Below are 18,630 nucleotides of genomic sequence, written 5' to 3' on the forward strand. Positions count from 1 at the left end.
TGTTGGGGCTTTGCCCTAGCACCACTTAGCCCCGCCTTCATCAGTGACGTAATCGCTGCATAGGCCCCACCCCCTCAGCTGCCATTGCAAGGGCCAGCCTAAAGTTTTAGGCCCCACCCCCCTAGATTGCCTATGCGGCGATTACATCACAGATGGGGGCGGGGCTAAGTGGCACATAGGTCGCGAGGCCCCGCCCACATATAAAAAATGACTTTTTATCAGAACAAGCACCATGAGGTGTGATAGAATAAGTAATGAAAGCTGTAACATTTACCCTTTAAACCTGTGGAGAGCAGTCAAAATGCAAATAGGGGGGGACATTGTCACTTTAACATTAAGCTGCACAATAGCGCGGCTTAAAGGGGTTTCCTAAATAAAACCTACTTGTACCCTATCCAAAGGATACAGGACAATTAAGAGATTGCAGGGGGTCCGACCTCTGTGCCTCCAGCGATCTCCAGATCGGGCCCCAGCTCCTTTGTTTTGAATAGAGCCGCAGGTCGGCATGTGACCTGCAGCTCTATTTAAAACAAAGGAGCTGGGGGCCAATCTGGAGATCGCTGGGGGCACAGAGGCTGGACCCCTGAATTTTTGATCGGAAAACCCCTTTAACATAAACTATTCTGCAAAAAACATGGAGGGAGCACTTGCCATGTTATCTGTGTGACCCACCCGCCCCCTAATGTCATCTGCTCAGCCCACAGTCACAGTACAGAGCGATAGACTGTGGCGGCTTTTTAACTGTTTTGATGCTGCAGTCAAAACTTACAGCTCCATTTAACCCCTCCTGGGTCCACTACTATGTGTAGCAGAACCCCACTGCAATGCCACTAGTGATCCTGCTGGCGGCAGTCCTTTAACCCTTTTAATGACACAATGTACAGAAATTGCAGCATTGAAATAGATTATTGACAAGACTATTGGGGGCATTATATTTTTATTTTTGTGGATTTTTAATACTTCATTAAAGGGGGACTCCAGCGAAATGTTTTTTTTCTTTCAAACCAACTGGTTTCAGAAAGTTATGTCGATTTGTAAATTACTATTAAAAAATCTCCAATCTTCCAGTACTTATCAGTTGCTGTATTTCCTGCAGGAAGTGGTGTATTCTCTCCAGTGTGACACAGTGCTCTCTGCTGCCACCTCTGTCCATGTCAGGAACTGTCCAGAGCAGCAGCAAATCCCCATAGAAAACCTCTCCTGCCCTGGACAGTTCCTGACATGGACAGAGGTGGCAGCAGAGAGCACTGTGTCAGACTGGAGAGAATACACCACTTCCTGCAAAACATACAGCAACTGATAAGTAGGGGAAGGCTTGAGATTTTTAAATAGAAGTAATTATGAATCTCTAAATATATCTATAACTTTCTGATACCAGTTCATTTGAAAGAAAAGAAAAATTGCCAGAGTGTCCCTAAGTATTGAATTGATATTGAATAAAAATTATTATTATTATTATTATTATTGAGTGTTGAGATACTAAGGTTGGTATGGGCGTCGAAAATTGGTATCGTGATCACTATAAGGCTATCAGTATTGTCAGTCTGAATTTTTAAAGTGGTGTCTAAAAACTAAAATTTGATATATAAGTAGTTCAGTGCTAGGTTAATTCCAAATTAGTTCATCTTCTATGTTGCGGAAGTAGGCCAATGTTTTGAGCAGGATGACAAAAGTCACATTTTAGTTTCACCTTTAAAATGTTGGTGTATTGTGGTGCCAATCTAATACCCATGGCACTACTCACACCGTGTGTTGTAGATTTATTGTTCAAAAGAGATATATTTATGCATATAAGGTTGTAGTACTAACACAGAAGTAATGTCTTTAGCCTTAAAGGGAATGTGTCACCTAAATTTTCTTTTCCTGATTAGAGTCAGAACAGGTCAAACTTGTTCATTTATTCAAATCTGTTTCTATTTTCTGATTGTAATTTTTATTTGTTTAACTTTTTGTACATTGTTATGGGGGTGGCATATTGCCTGAGCTCTTCTTAACAGCAGTTAGTGATATACTTTACAGCAAGCCTCATGGACATAGATGATAAAAGGCAGACTTTGTCCCCTTGAGATGAATGTGAGACATTACTGAGCGCGCTCTGTGACCATTGAGGTCATTACACAGGGAGCTGCTATTGTCTCCTCTATCTACTGGTGTCACATGACGCTGCAATGCTGTACAGATCACTTTACTGCAGACTCTTCTTATCACCACAGACACAACAGGAAGTCTCAGCTTAGTTTTAGCCCCAGTGGTGAGAATAAGAACTGCAAGATACCAGGATTATTTTATAATATAAATAGAAAAATGGACATAGGGGCAGGGGCATCATGGGCCACAACGAGTCGCTCCTCTCCCTCTCTGTTTGGTGACATGCATTATTGATTTATTTTCACTGTTCATTATTTCATAGTTTAGTCACCATTCACACTACACATGTATATTTTGGTTTTTGATTCAGACACCTTCAATTTCTGTTCATGTTGTTCATTTACTAATATTGTCTGAGGGTTGATTGAGCTACATTACAATACCGCTTGCTGGCCTGGGGGTCCCCAATACCGTGTGGGTCCCACCGTGTGTTTTCTTCGCTTTCGGGAATTTTTAAATGTTTTTAATGTGTAGTGATCTGGTTTCCTTTGCTATTGCTTGTGTTTTCTGTATTTGTGTGGTAATAATTAATAAATTCATTTTTGTATTTTCTCTATATTTTGTCGGTGTTCTCCTATATATGACATAACTTTGTTCTCTTGGTGGTTTATGCATAATTGTATACTTTGTATAACTACATTATATAATTGTATAACTACATTATCATTAAAGGAGAAGTCCGGCGAAATTTTTTACATTACCATTAAAGGAGAAGTCCGGCGAAATTTTTTATTAAAGTATTGTACTGCCCCAATATACATTTATTACGGGAAATGCTTATAAAGTGCTTTTCTCCCTGCAATTACTACTGCATCAAGGCTTCACTTCCTGGATAAAATGGTGATGTCACTTCCTGGATAACATGGTGATGTCACCTCCTGGATAATATGGTGATGTCACTTCCTGGATAACATGGTGAGGTCACTTCCTGGATAACATGGTGATGTCACTTCCTGGATAACATGGTGATGTCACTTCCTGGATAACATGGTGATGTCACTTCCTGGATAACATGGTGATGTCACTTCCTGGATAACATTGTGATGTCACTTTCTGGATAACATGGCGATGTCACTTCCTGGATAACATGGTGATGTCATGACCTGACTCCCAGAGCTGTGCGGGCTGTGGCTGCAGGAGAGGATGATGGCAGGGGGACACTGAGGGACACAGGGCACTGGGGGAACACTGAGCATCCCTCTGCCATCATCCCCTCTAGCAGCCACAGCCCGCACAACTTTGGGAGTCGGGTCGTGACATCACCATTTTATCCAGGAAGTGACATCACCATGTTATGCAAAAAGTGGATACAGCCTTGATAAAGTAGTAAGTGCAGGGAAAACGCACTTTATAAGCATTTCCCTTAATGTATAGTGTATATTGGGGATTTGTATAACTTTTGGGGGGCAAAAACATTTCGCCGGACTTCTCCTTTAAATCCGTAAGATTGGATACAGTTTGTATTTTTCCTTAAGGACTTTCACAACCCACTCTTTCTTTTTATAAGTCATTTTCAGATGTTTTGTCGTGGACATAGCTGGTCACATTTCTTACTAATAGTTTAAGGACAATCTCTTCCCATCCTAAGACTTGTTTCGCTAAGGGTTCTTACACTTGAAATACATGTCCGCCCACTATTTAACTTATAACTCTAAGATGCCTTCAAAGACAACACGCCACAAAGTAAAAAAAAACACATGGGCTCATATTGAAAGAAAACCAACCTTCACCTCCCAAAGGGAACATCTGTATAGCATCCTGTACAAACATATCCCAGAGGAGGAACAAAGCCAAAAGGAAACACAAATAATGACAAATTCAAAGATTAAAAAAAAAGAAACCTCTAATAACACTGCAGGAAATAATATAGAAAATCTCATTAATGAGGTTTAACACAAGAGCCCAGATGGAATCATTGCACAAGAAATGATTAAATGCAGCCAAAAAGACTGCGATAGCAAAATCGTATAAAACTGCTGAGTGCAAGCTACTACCCCCAGACCCAGAACCAAGGCCTCCCACCACCTGTGACAGGTAATACCCAGGAACATAGGTGTCAGCAGCAACCTGGGAAAACTCTGTAACAGCTTTGTAAACCAGAGAATTGTCAGCTTCCTCACCTCCAGCACAACGTCCTTAGGAAAAGGCAGGGTTCACGACAACGGGCTGGAATCAGGGACTGTCACTAGAGATTCCCTTTAATCTCCTTACAGATTAGAATAACTCCCCCAGATTTATTTTTATAGATTTTAAATTCAGGTCTAGTTGGCCAAAACTCATGAGTCTTATAGGGGTACTCCTATCTCAGCTAGTTATGCCTTATCCATAAAATAGGGAATAACAAGGTGCTGAGGGTCCAATCTTCGAGACCCCCACCCGACCCAAGAACGGAGAAGCAATGTATTGAGCACTCAGATACGTTCGGCGACCTTATAGAGAATGAATGGAGCGCAGCTTAATTTATTGCAGGGACGATTGTTGCAAGTTGGATCAGCTTGTTATTTATTATCCTATGAGATGGGGATGTCCTTTTAAGTCACTTTTTGTGCTTTTTACCATGCAGTAAAAATACCATTCCATCTTTATTCTGTGGATCGCTACAAATCGGCAATACCAAATACACTGGTGCCATTACGATTACAAGTATAATACGTTCTGGGACCGCCCTTGTAATCGACTCCTAAACCAAAGCAAATTTTCCCATAAGAAATCAGATAAATGCAGACAATTGGTTCTACACCCCCCAAAAAATTATTTTTTATTTTGAATATCATGTAGAACAGATAAAACAATGAGAAGCAGCAGAATATGTGATATTATAAGTTACTGTACAGTATAGCAATCAGCATGTGATATATAATGTATAGTAACTGCGTAACGCTGATAACACAGCAGCTGGATATGTTATATATAAGTTAGGCTGGGTTCACACTGCATTTGTGCAATCCGTTTTTCATCCGTTCTTTGCAAAAAACGGATGAAAGATGGATGAAAGAAACGGATGCATTTGTGTGCATCCGCTTTGATCCGTTTTTCCATTGACTTCCATTGTAAAAAAACCCCCGATCAAAACGGATCCTTTTTTTTTAAGGGACACAAAAGTAGAGTCAGCTACGTTTTTGTGTCCGTCAAAAAAAAAAGCATCCGTTTTGATCCGTTTTTAATACAATGAAAATCAATGGAAAAACGGATCAAAACGGATACACACAAATGCATCCGATTTTTTCATCCGTTTTTTGCAAAAAACTTGAATGCAGTGTGAACCCAGCCTTACTGTACAGTATAGCAGCATGTGGTGTATAATGTATAGTAACTGTATAACCCTGATAACACTGCAGCTGGATATGTGATATATAAGTTACTGTACAGTATAGCAGCATGTGGTGTATAATGTATAGTAACTGTATAACCCTGATAACACAGCAGCAGCTGGATATGTGATATATAAGTTACTGTACAGTATAGCAGCATGTGGTGTATAATGTATAGTAACTGTATAACCCTGATAACACAGCAGCTGGATATGTGATATATAAGTTACTGTACAGTATAGCAGCATGTGGTATATAATGTATAGTAACTGTATAACCCTGATAACACTGCAGCTGGATATGTGATATATAAGTTACTGTACAGTATAGCAGCATGTGGTGTATAATGTATAGTAACTGTATAACCCTGATAACACAGCAGCAGCTGGATATGTGATATATAAGTTACTGTACAGTATAGCAATCAGCATGTGGTGTATAATGTATAGTAACTGTATAACCCTGATAACACAGCAGCTGGATATGTGATATATAAGTAACTGTACAGTATAGCAATCAGCATGTGGTGTATAATGTATAGTAACTGTATAACCCTGATAACACAGCAGCTGGATATGTGATATATAAGTTACTGTACAGTATAGCAGCATGTGGTATATAATGTATAGTAACTGTATAACCCTGATAACACAGCAGCTGGATATGTGATATATAAGTTACTGTACAGTATAGCAGCATGTGGTGTATAATGTATAGTAACTGTATAACCCTGATAACACAGCAGCAGCTGGATATGTGATATATAAGTTACTGTACAGTATAGCAATCAGCATGTGGTGTATAATGTATAGTAACTGTATAACCCTGATAACACAGCAGCTGGATATGTGATATTATAAGTTACTGTACAGTATAGCAGCATGTGGTATATAATGTATAGTAACTGTATAACCCTGATAACACAGCAGCTGGATATGTGATATATAAGTTACTGTACAGTATAGCAATCAGCATGTGGTGTATAATGTATAGTAACTGTATAACCCTCATAACACAGCAGCAGCTGGATATGTGATATATAAGTTACTGTACAGTATAGCAGCATGTGGTGTATAATGTATAGTAACTGTATAACCCTGATAACACAGCAGCTGGATATGTGATATATAAGTTACTGTACAGTATAGCAATCAGAATGTGGTGTATAATGTATAGTAACTGTATAACCCTGATAACACTGCAGCAGTTTGTAGATACCGGATGGAACTGCAGATCCCCATAATACAGTAGCGTAGTACCACAGGCTAGAACAGAGGAGCGGGGCTGCTGTCAGGGGGCTGTGTGGTCACATGACAGCAATGGGGAAGGGGTGTGTTCAGCATGGACCAATCAGGAAGTGAGAATCACAGAGCTGTGCAGGCACATTATAGCAGCAGTGTGTATAGCAGAGTGTGAGTGCAGACACATTATAGCAGCAGTGTGTATAGCTGAGTGTGAGTGCAGACACATTATAGCAGCAGTGTGTATAGCTGAGTGTGAGTGCAGACACATTATAGCAGCAGTGTGTATAGCTGAGTGTAAGTGCAGGCACATTATAACAGGAATGGAGAGGTTGGGAAACACAAGGGCTGACAGAGACTGCAGGGAGCATGAAGGAATGAGCAGAAGAGATGTTGGCACATAAATACAACACTCTCTGTCTGGGGGGAGAGGGGTTATAGCTATAAAAAAAATTACCTCCACAGTCCTGTCCCCTGATGCAAGCCCCAGCCTGAAGTGGATCTGCTATGATTTGGAAGGTGAGGGAGACTACTGGGGTCAGGCCGTGCACCTCCCCCACTTCTCTTCCCACCCAGTACAGGGAGCTCTTAAAGCGACTCTGTACCCAAAATCTGTCCCCCTTCCCCCCCCAAACCGCTTGTACCTTTAGATAGCTGCTTTTAATCCAAGATCTGTCCTGGGGCTCGTTCAGCAGGTGATGCAGTTATTGTCCTAAGAAACAACTTTTAAACTGGCAGCCCTGTGTCAAACGGTCGTGGCCTAGAATATCTGTGCCCTAACTTTGCACCACCCCTCCTTCCCTCCTCCTTATTTATCTCTTTAGAAGATGTCAAAATTGGACCTTATGAACTCTCAGAATATGCCGCAGTATTATACGCAATATTATTTTCTGTCAGTGTTAGGCCTTATTCACACGTCCTGCAACGTTAATTTCTATTGGGCTACTCACACAGTCCGTTCTATTGCGGATTGGCAATCCGTACCGTAATAAAATAAGACATGTCCTAGTGCGGATTGTGATTGCTGTATGGATTACTGATAAAAGTCTAGGGGACCCATGTTTGCTGCTGACGTCATGGATGTCACATCCGTGACGTCCGTGAAAAAAAATAAACGATCAAATCTAAGCAAACTAGTTACTTTTTTTTTATCAGTTCAACATTTTTGCGGATGCAGATGCACTGGGTGGTATTGTGCTAGTACCTGTCGTGCCAACTTACTGTTTCTCTTTGCTTGTCAGGTGTCACCCAGATGGCGCAGTACTGAAATCTATTGTCAACGCCGATAACAATCTGTGGGTTTCCACATCCCTATTCACACGTGTTGCATATTTTCCAAGTGGACTGTAATAAAAACAAATACATCACCTACTTCCCTCAGATTCCACATACAAAACCAGAGAATTAGCCCCAACAATGACAATAGAGATAGCCATTTTATAACTAAAGTGCAAATCAGAATATTATCCAATGTGTAAACATACTTTAATCCATAGTATTAATGTCAAATGTCATAACTGTCTTATTATTAGATTGCAATTCTTAATTATTAAATCTTTTTTTTTTTTTCAAATGAGCTGGTGCCAGAAAGTTATATAGATTTGTAAATTACTTTTATTGTAAAATCTCTAGTTTTCCAGTACTTATCAGCTGCTGTATGTCCTGCAGGAAGTGGTGTATTCTCTCCAGTCTGACACAGTGCTCTTTGCTGCCACCTCTGTCCATGTCAGGAACTGTCCGGAGCAGCAGCAAATCCCCATGGAAAACCTCTCCTGCTCTGGACAATTCCTGACATGGACAGAGGTGGCAGCCGAGAGCACTGCGTCAGACTAGAGAGAATACACCACATCCTACAGGACATACAGCTGATGATAAGTACTGGAACAATTAAGATTTTTAAACAGAAGTAAATTACAAATTTATATAACCAGTTAAAAATTTTTTATGAAAAACCCCTTTAACCCTTAGACGACCCAGGGCGTATAGTTACGCCATGGAAGTCTGTCCCCAGACAACCTAGGGCGTAACTGTACGCCCTGGGCGTTTCTCCCGCTATGAAGCGTGCTCTGGAGCGGAGCGCGCTTCACAGCAGGTGGGGGCCGGCTGCAACCAGCAGCCGGGACCTCACTGGTAATGACACGCTGCAGCGATCGCGCTGCCGCGTGTCATTAACTCCTTAAACGGCGCGATTGCGGCGCAACCGCGGCGTGTAAGTGACAAGGGGAGTCCCCTGTCACTTACCGATCGGGACCCCCGCAGTGTGACTGCGGGGGTCCCGATCGGTAAAACGGACCGCCGGAGGTCTCTCACCTGCCTCCGTGCGGTCCGATCGGCGATCTGCTACACTGAGCCTGCACAGGCAGGCTCAATGAGCAGATCGCCGATAACACTGATCAATGCTATGCCTATGGCATAGCAATGATCAGTGTAAAAATCCAAGTACTGGATGTAAAAGTCCCCCAAAGGGACTTCAAATGTGTAAAAAAAAAAAGTTTAAAACACTAACACACAACCCCAAAACCCCTCCCCCAATAAAAGTTGAAATCACCCCCCTTTCCCATTATATAAATAAAACATATAAAAATAAATAAACAAATAAACATATAATATACCGTAGCGTGCGTAATTGTCCGATCTATTAAAATATAACAAGCGTCATTGTGATCGGTGAACGGCGTAGACGAAAAGAGGGAAAAAAGTGCGCGGATTACCGATTTCATGTTACATTATATATTTAAAAAAATCAATAAAAAGTGATCAAAACGTCCGATCTTCACAAATATGGTATTAATAAAAACTAGAGATCATGGCGGAAAAAATGACGCCCCATACAGCCCCGTAGGTGAAAAAATAAAACCGTTATAAGTGTCACAATAGGCCCATTTTATTTATAATTAATTGCCAAAAAAAAGGATTTCATTTAAAAAAATATATAACATTAGAGAATCTGTGTAACCTGCATATGGTTGTGTTCGGACTGACCTATAGAATAATAGTATCATGTCTCTGTTACCATATAGTGCATTACGTAGACACAGGAACCCCCCAAACGTTACCATATTGCATTCTTTTTGCGATTTCACCAATTTATATCTTCATAAATAATATATTTGGAATTCCATCATACATGTTATGGTAAAATGAAAGAAGCCTTTACAAAGTACAACTATTCATGTAACAAATAAGCCCTTACATGGCTCTTAGAAGGGGAGGAGGGAAAAACGAAAACACTAAGATCAAAATTTGCGCGGTCCACTGGGTCATTTTGGGCCTGGTCCTCAAAGGGTTAAAGATGTTATTATGCTACACTAGAGATGAGTGAACCTGGAGCATGCTCGAGTCCATCGGAACCCGATCGTTTGGCATTTGATTAGCTGCGGCTGCTGAAGTTGGATAAAGCCCTAAGGCTATGTGGAAATCATGGATATAGTCATTGGCTGTATCCATGTTTTCCAGACAACCTTAGAGCTTTATCCAAGTTCAGCAGCCCCAGCTAATCAAATACCGAACGTTCGGGTTTGGGTGGACTCGAGCATGCTCCAGGTTCGCTCATCTCTATGCTACATGTATACCTATTGCTATTAATGCCATATAGGACAGGTGTCAAGCTCTTGGCCCTCCTGCTGTTGAAAAACTACAATTACCATCATGCCTGGACAGCCAAAAGGCATGATGGCAATTGTAGTTTTGCAACAGCTGTAAGGCAGCGAGTTTGACCCCCCCTGCCATATAAGATACAGTAATTCCTGTGATGCCACCGCTCTATACAGTTATGGTACAGTGTATGCTGGACTATAAAGAAAGGAATCTAAACTTAGACCTTCTGGTGTGAATGATCTGTCACTCTCCTCCTAACTATTCATGCTCGGGGACCGGCATGTAATCTTTGGAAGCTACAAAGATTCGCGGCATATGGTAGATCAGGTGTTGGACTTGGGGGAAATCAAAAATTAAACTGTCTTGGAGCTGTACGGAGTCTGTGCTGTGCTGTATTTTTAATGCCTTCTTGTATATTTAATGTGTTTTTGGTGAGTGAGTCAGAGGAGGCCAGAAAAGCAAAGGAGCAATTGCCTGAAAAAATATTTCTATTAGCAGTGTCACCTTAAATTTAAAAGGCTGTTTATTTAAAAGCAGATGTTCCATGCAAACTGGAATTGCCATAGGCGAGTCGATTTGGAGTCGGCAATTTCTACAAGGGCGGAGAGAAAAAAGACAAAATGAAAAACCTGCTTAAAATCTGTAAGCGATTCACTGTTCTAGTTGGAGGGTCATATGGAAATAGGCAAAGCTTAAAGGGGTACTCAGGAGGAAAAATTATTTGAAAAAATATATTTATTCAAACCAACTGGTGTCAGAAAGTTACAATATATAGAGTTGTATATTACTTCCACTTAATCTCCAATCTTCCAGAACTTATCAGCTGCTGTATGTCCTGCAGGAGGTGGTGTATTCTCTCCAGTCTGACACAGTGCTCCTTGCTGCCACCTCTGTCCATGTCAGGAACTGTCCAGAGCAGCAGCAAATCCCCATAGAAAACCTCTCCTTACCATGTCATCACTTGTCTTCTTATGTTACAATCTCCATGTAATTTCTCTTGATTAGATGTACACCATTCTTAATGTACCAAATTAATTCTTGTACAAAAAATCTTTAAAAAAAAAAAAAAAACCTCTCCTGCGCTGGACAGTTCCTGACATGGACAGAGGTGGCAGCAGAGAGCACTGTATCAGACTGGAGAAAATACACCACTTCCTGCAGGACATACAGCAGCTGATAAGTACTGGAAGACTGGAGATTTTTTAATATAAGTACAAATCTATATAACTTTCTGACACCAGTTGATATGAAAGAAAAAGATTTTCAAGGCTGTCCAGGCATGATGGGAATTGAAGTTTAGCAACAGCAGGAGGGCTGAAGGTTCCTCATCCCTGCCATAGATTTTAATGACCCAAACTTATGTTCTGTTTACACGGAGTGATAATTCGCCCAGTCGAACGATTTCGAAGTGACAATGTGGTTTTTATAACGATCAGTGTTTAGACGGGATGATATATCGTTTGGAAAAATCGTTATTGCGATCGTTTTAAAGTGACTGTACCACCAGGCCAAGGCAGAAGCACTGGAGGCGGGTGGACCCACCCTTAGTGGGAAGAAACTCCAGCCCCTTCATGACGTGACTCCATTAGAATCAATGGAACCCTATCAAAGAGGGGCAGGGGTTTCCTCCCACTAAGGGGGGGTCTGCCCGCCTCCAGTGCTTCTGCCTTGGCCTCGTGGCTAGTCACTTTAAGATTGCTTAAAGGGGTCATCCAGCGCTACAAAAACATGGATACTTTTTCCCCTCTCTTGTCTCTAGATTAGGTGGGGTTTCAAACTCAGTTCCATTAAAGTAAATGGAGCTTAAAGGAGAAGTCCGGTGAAAATTTTTATTTTGCCCCCCAAAAGTTATACAAATCCCCAATATACACTTATTACTGGAAATGCTTATAAAGGGCTTTTTCCCCTGCACTTACTACTGCATCAAGGCTTCACTTCCTGGATAACATGGTGATGTCACTTCCTGGATAACATGGTGATGCCACTTCCTGGATAACATGATGATGTCACTTCCTGGATAACATGGTGATGTCACTTTCTGGATAACATGGTGATGTCACTTCCTGGATAACATGATGATGTCACGACCCGACTCCCAGAGCTGTGCGGGCTGTGGCTGCTGGATAGGATGATGGCAGGGGGATGCTCAGTGTCCCTCCAGTGCCCTGTGTCCCTCAGTGCCCCTCTGCCATCATCTTCTCCAGCAGCCACAGCCCACACAGCTCTGGGAGTCGTGACATCACCATGTTATCCAGGAAGTGACATCACCATGTTATCCAGGAAGTGACATCACCATGTTATCTAGGAAGTGACATCACCATGGTATCCAGGAAGTGACATCACCATGTTATCCAGGAAGTGAGGCCTTGATGCAGTAGTAAGTGCAGGGAAAAAAAATCACTTTATAAGCATTTCCCGTAATAAGTGTATATTGGGGATTTGTATAACTTTTAGGGGGCAATATAATACTTTAATAACATTTTTCACCGGACTTCTCCTTTAATTGCAAACCACATGTGAACTGGAGACAAGAGTAGGGGGAAAAGTGGCCATGTTTTTGTAGCGCTGGATAACCCCTTTAAGCCCATCTCACATAGGGTGAATCGGTGAAAGACTTTTCACACAAAGCGATCTACGAATTTTCAGTGAACGACCAACGATGATTTGAGAACCAGTTGAAAGATTACAATGAACGATTTATCGCTCATCGCTTGATCGTTCGCTGTGTTTTCACGAGCTGATTATCGCTGAAACGCGATCGTTATTGTGAAAATTCGAATGATAATCGTTTCGTGTAAGCGCAGCATCAGTCATCTGGCGACTACAGTCAGAACATATACATGTGGGGGTCGGACCCAATATCAGGGTGCATTAGGTTACATGGCCGAATGGAGTCACTGGGTAACCACATTTGGCCCATTAAAGTCTACTGGCCCCCGCCTATATAGTCATGGATACAGCGCCATCCCATCTGGCAGGAAAATGGTGTATACAAACGCGATGCAGTATACGGCTGTGTTCACACTGTGCTGTATGTGTAATAGGTGTGGTAATGTATACTGCAGTGCATATATATATATATATATATATATATATATATATATAGATAGATAGATATACGTGTGTGTGTGTGTGTGTGAGTCCATTAGGATGAATGTAGCTTAGTATATGATTCAGTTTTTACATATAATATATCTAATACAGCTATACACACATATTTGAGGGTATATGCGTGCGTGTGTGTAATATATATATATATATATATATATATATATATATTTGTATATTTACATATATCTAGTCCTCTAGTTATATTGCAGTTTCATCTCTTGTGAGTGACAATAAATAACAGAAGACGCACAACAAAGCCGCAGCCGCCTGAGGAGAAGCCGCATCTACCTGCTGCCTCCACAGCGAGAAAATCTACCACACGACGCCTCAGCGCAGGCTCCGCCCACAACGCACAACCGACCAGTCGTCTGTAGAGGAAGTGTTCACCCGCTGTCATCTATTGGACAGTAGTGACGCTTCTCAGCGTCAGTGTCCAATCAGTGAAGGGATTCCGTCAGACGCCCCGCCTCTTCAGTGAAGGCGGGATGTTTCGATCTTTCAGAGACGCGTCACACCACAAGTCGCAGTTGGCGCCATTCTGGTCTCGGTGTGATAACAGGAGGACCCGGGGAAGATGGTCGGCGGCGGGGATGTGACAGGTAACGGAGCCGAGCTGTATGAGGGATAATATGGCGGGTGGAGGTGCTTGGAGTTGTAGTACAGTTCTCTGCTTCCCCTGTGTGTAGGTTGTGATGGTCAGTGCGGGTTTCCTTCTGTGCTGCTGCAGAACCTCTTACAAGAGAGCACAGCTGCCCTATCCCTGAGTCTATGAGCCCAGATATACCAGTGTGTTATTTGTGGTGTATGTCAGTGTTCACACTGTGACCTGCGGCACATACTTCGGTTACATTGCTATGTGACGTCACTCAATAAATCCAGGACGCGGTTATTGCCATTGAAAGGGTTTGGAACTGTGACAATCTGAGGTCAGGAGTGCGACGTGGATACCCGCAAAAGGTTGCCCGCAGGTTATATGGGGGAACTCTACATATATCCTGATGTGCCCTGTTCACACCTGCGCTCTGGTGTTTAATGGGGTAGAAGAATGTTACTGCCCAGAGCAACAGTGCCCAACAGGTGCCAGTGACTTATAATGGGGTAGAAGGATGGTGCTGCCCAGACCAACAGGTGCCAGTGACTTATAATGGGGTATAAGGATGGTACTGCCCAGAGCAACAGGTGACAGTAACTTATAATGGGGTAGAAGGATGGTGCTGCCCAGACCAACAGGTGCCAGTGACTTATAATGGGGTAGAAGGATGGTACTGCCCAGACCAACAGGTGCCAGTGACTTATAATGGGGTAGAAGGATGGTGCTGCCCAGAGCAACAGTGCCCAACAGGTGCCAGTGACTTATAATGGGGTAGAGGGATGGTGCTGCCCAGACCAACAGGTGCCAGTGACTTATAATGGGGTGGAGGAATGGTGCTGCCCAGACCAACAGGTGCCAGTGACTTATAATGGGGTAGAGGGATGGTGCTGCCCAGACCAACAGGTGCCAGTGACTTATAATGGGGTAGAGGAATGGTGCTGCCCAGACCAACAGGTGCCAGTGACTTATAATGGGGTAGAAGGATGGTACTGCCCAGACCAACAGGTGCCAGTGACTTATAATGGGGTAGAAGGATGTTACTGCCCAGACCAACAGGTGCCAGTGACTTATAATGGGGTAGAAGGATGGTGCTGCCCAGACCAACAGGTGTCAGTGACTTATAATGGGGTAGAGGGATGGTGCTGCCCAGACCAACAGGTGCCAGTGACTTATAATGGGGTAGAAGGATGGTGCTGCCCAGAGCAACAGGTGCCAGTGACTTATAATGGGGTAGAAGGATGGTACTGCCCAGAGCAACAGGTGCCAGTGACTTATAATGGGGTAGAAGGATGGTGCTGCCCAGACCAACAGGTGACAGTGACTTATAATGGGGTAGAAGGATGGTGCTGCCCAGACCAACAGGTGACAGTGACTTATAATGGGGTAGAGGGATGGTGCTGCCCAGACCAACAGGTGGCAGTGACTTATAATGGGGTAGAAGGATGGTGCTGCCCAGACCAACAGGTGGCAGTGACTTATAATGGGGTAGAAGGATGTTACTGCCCAGACCAACAGGTGGCAGTGACTTATAATGGGGTAAAGGAATGGTGCTGCCCAGACCAACAGGTGCCAGTGACTTATAATGGGGTAGAGGGATGGTACTGCCCAGACCAACAGGTGCCAGTGACTTATAATGGGGTAGAGGGATGGTGCTGCCCAGACCAACAGGTGCCAGTGACTTATAATGGGGTAGAGCAGGGGTGGGGAACCTTTTCCATGTCGAGGGCCGGTCGGGCATTAATAAAATCATTTGAGGGCCGCATACCGTGCGCGGCAGTTAGTAGCGGGGGTTTGTAGCACCCAGGACAAGGCATAGTATTGTTCCCCTAGTGCCCCTGCTATTGTAGTTAACCCCTAGTGATGCCCCTTGTAGTCTAGTTAACCCCCAAGTCATGTCCCTGGTAGCCTAGTTAACCCCCATCAGGCATGTCCCTGGTAGCCTAGTTATTCCCCCCCCATCAGTCATGTCTCTGGTAGCCTAGTTGTCCCCCCCATCAGTCATGTCCCTGGTTGCCTAGTTGTCCCCCCCCCCCCATCAGTCATGTCCCTGGTAGCCTAGTTGTCCCCCCCCCCCCCATCAGTCATGTCCCTGGTAGCCTAGTTATTCCCCCCCCATCAGTCATGTCCCTGGTAGCCTAGTTATTCCCCCCCATCAGTCATGTCCCTGGTAGCCTAGTTATTCCCCCCCCATCAGTCATGTCTCTGGTAGCCTAGTTGTCTCCCCCATCAGTCATGTCCCTGGTGGCCTAGTTATTCCCCCCCCCCATCAGTCATGTCCCTGGTGGCCTAGTTATCCCCCCATCAGTCATGTCCCTGGTGGCCTAGTTATCCCCCCATCAGTCATGTCCCTGGTAGCCTAGTTGTCCCCCCCATCAGTCATGTCCCTGATAGCCTAGTTGTCCCCCCCCCCATCAGTCATGTCTCTGGTAGCCTAGTTGTCCCCCCCATCAGTCATGTCCCTGGTGGCCTAGTTGTCCCCCCCCCCCATCAGTTATGTCCCTGGTAGCCTAGTTATTTCCCCCCCCCCCCCCCCATCAGTCATGTCTCTGGTAGCCTAGTTATTCCCCCCCCCCCATCAGGCATGTCCCTGGTAGCCTAGTTATTCCCCCCCCCATCAGGCAGGTCTCTGGTAGCCTAGTTATTCCCCCCCCCCCCACATCAGTCATGTCCCTGGTAGCCTAGTTGTCCCCCCCATCAGTCATGTCCCTGGTAGCCTAGTTGTCCCCCCCCCCATCAGTCATGTCCCTGGTAGCCTAGTTGTTCCCCCCCCCCCCCCCCATCAGTCATGTCCCTGGTAGCCTAGTTGTCCCCCCATCAGTCATGTCCCTGGTAGCCTAGTTGTCCCCCCATCAGTCATGTCCCTGGTAGCCTAGTTGTCCCCCCATCAGTCATGTCCCTGGTAGCCTAGTTGTCCCCCCATCAGTCATGTCCCTGGTAGCCTAGTTGTCCCCCCATCAGTCATGTCCCTGGTTGCCTAGTTGTCCCCCCATCAGTCATGTCCCTGGTAGCCTAGTTGTCCCCCCCCCCCCCCATCAGTCATGTCCCTGGGATCCTAGTTAACCCCCCCCCCCCCCCCCCATCAGTCATGTCCCTGGGATCCTAGTTAACCCCCAAATAAAAAAATAAACATCCCACTCACCTTACCTCCGCTCCCACGCAGTCAGGTCCTCTTCTCTCCCAGGTCCTCTGTGCCGGTCTTCTCCTGCAGGCGGCGCGCGATGAAATGACGTCATCGCGCGGCCCGCAGGAGACTAAAGACACGCGCCGCTCTGCTGGGGAAGGAGCCGGCACAGACAGCATCCTCCGGTGTCCGCCAGCTGTCACAGACACCGGAGGATGCGGTGTATGCCGGCTTCTTCCCCAGCAGAGCGGCGAGCATCACAGGGGAGCTGCGGGCCGCGGGCCGCATCGGGAGGTCTCAGGGGCCGGATGCGGCCCGCGGGCCGGAGGTTCCCCACCCCTGGGGTAGAGGAATGGTGCTGCCCAGACCAACCGGTGCCAGTGACTTATAATTGGGTGGAGGAATGGTGCTGCCCAGACCAACAGGTGCCAGTGACTTATAATGGGGTAGAAGGATGGTGCTGCCCAGAGCAACAGGTGTCAGTGACTTATAATGGGGTAGAAGGATGGTGCTGCCCAGACCAACAGGTGTCAGTGACTTATAATGGGGTAGAGGGATGTTACTGCCCAGAGCAACAAGTGTCAGTGACTTATAATGGGGTAGAAGGATGGTGCTGCCCAGACCAACAGGTGCCAGTGACTTATAATGGGGTGGAAGAATGGTGCTGCCCAGACCAACAGGTGACAGTGACTTATAATGGGGTAGAAGGATGGTGCTGCCCAGAGCAACAGGTGTCAGTGACTTATAATGGGGTAGAGGGATGGTACTGCCCAGACCAACAGGTGTCAGTGACTTATAATGGGGTAGAGGGATGGTACTGCCCAGACCAACAGGTGACAGTGACTTATAATGGGGTATAAGGATGGTACTGCCCAGACCAACAGGTGACAGTGACTTATAATGGGGTAGAAGGATGTTACTGCCCAGACCAACAGGTGACAGTGACTTATAATGGGGTAGAAGGATGGTACTGCCCAGACCAACAGGTGACAGTGACTTATAATGGGGTAGGAGGATGGTACTGCCCAGACCAACAGGTGCCAGTGACTTATAATTGGGTGGAGGATGTTACTGCCCAGACCAACAGGTGACAGTGACTTATAATGGGGTAGAAGGATGGTGCTGCCCAGACCAACCGGTGCCAGTGACTTATAATGGGGTAGAAGGATGGTGCTGCCCAGACCAACAGGTGCCAGTGACTTATAATGGGGTAGAGGGATGGTGCTGCCCAGACCAACAGGTGACAGTGACTTATAATGGGGTAGAGGGATGGTGCTGCCCAGACCAACAGGTGACAGTGACTTATAATGGGGTAGAGGGATGGTGCTGCCCAGACCACCAGTGCCCAACAGGTGCCAGTGACTTATAATGGGGTAGAAGGATGGTGCTGCCCAGACCACCAGTGCCCAACAGGTGCCAGTGACTTATAATGGGGTAGAAGGATGGTGCTGCCCAGAAAAACAGTGCCCAACAGGTGCCAGTGACTTATAATGGGGTAGAGGGATGGTG

The 18,630-nt window shown here is 44.9% G+C and overlaps 2 protein-coding genes across 5 annotated transcripts in view; one reads left to right on the top strand and one right to left on the bottom strand.

Moving 5' to 3' along the window:
* HFM1 (helicase for meiosis 1) overlaps nucleotides 1–13,799 on the bottom strand; it is a 101,675-nt gene extending 87,876 nt beyond the window's left edge. The window contains exons 1-3 of one of the 4 annotated variants that reach the window (XM_069967653.1): nucleotides 13,697–13,754; nucleotides 10,802–10,889; nucleotides 7,922–8,044 (exon numbers count right to left, since the gene is read on the bottom strand). The gene's annotated coding sequence lies outside the window, so the exon portion shown is untranslated. Of the gene's footprint in view, nucleotides 1–4,268; nucleotides 4,488–7,921; nucleotides 8,045–10,801; nucleotides 10,890–13,658 lie in introns of those variants that run through there. The other 3 variants (XM_069967652.1, XM_069967655.1, XM_069967656.1) reach the window with 3 other exon arrangements.
* A 41-nt stretch (nucleotides 13,800–13,840) lies between these two features.
* The window catches only part of CDC7 (cell division cycle 7), a 31,404-nt gene continuing 26,614 nt past the window's right edge, over nucleotides 13,841–18,630 (top strand). Inside the window, exon 1 of the mRNA XM_069967657.1 lies at nucleotides 13,841–14,007. Within this exon, the coding sequence (XP_069823758.1) occupies nucleotides 13,983–14,007 (25 nt within the window). The 5' untranslated portion in view covers nucleotides 13,841–13,982. The remainder of the gene's footprint in view (nucleotides 14,008–18,630) is intronic.

Source organism: Dendropsophus ebraccatus, chromosome 4, assembly GCF_027789765.1.
Source record: "Dendropsophus ebraccatus isolate aDenEbr1 chromosome 4, aDenEbr1.pat, whole genome shotgun sequence".
In the NCBI taxonomy this organism is placed as follows: domain Eukaryota; kingdom Metazoa; phylum Chordata; class Amphibia; order Anura; family Hylidae; genus Dendropsophus; species Dendropsophus ebraccatus.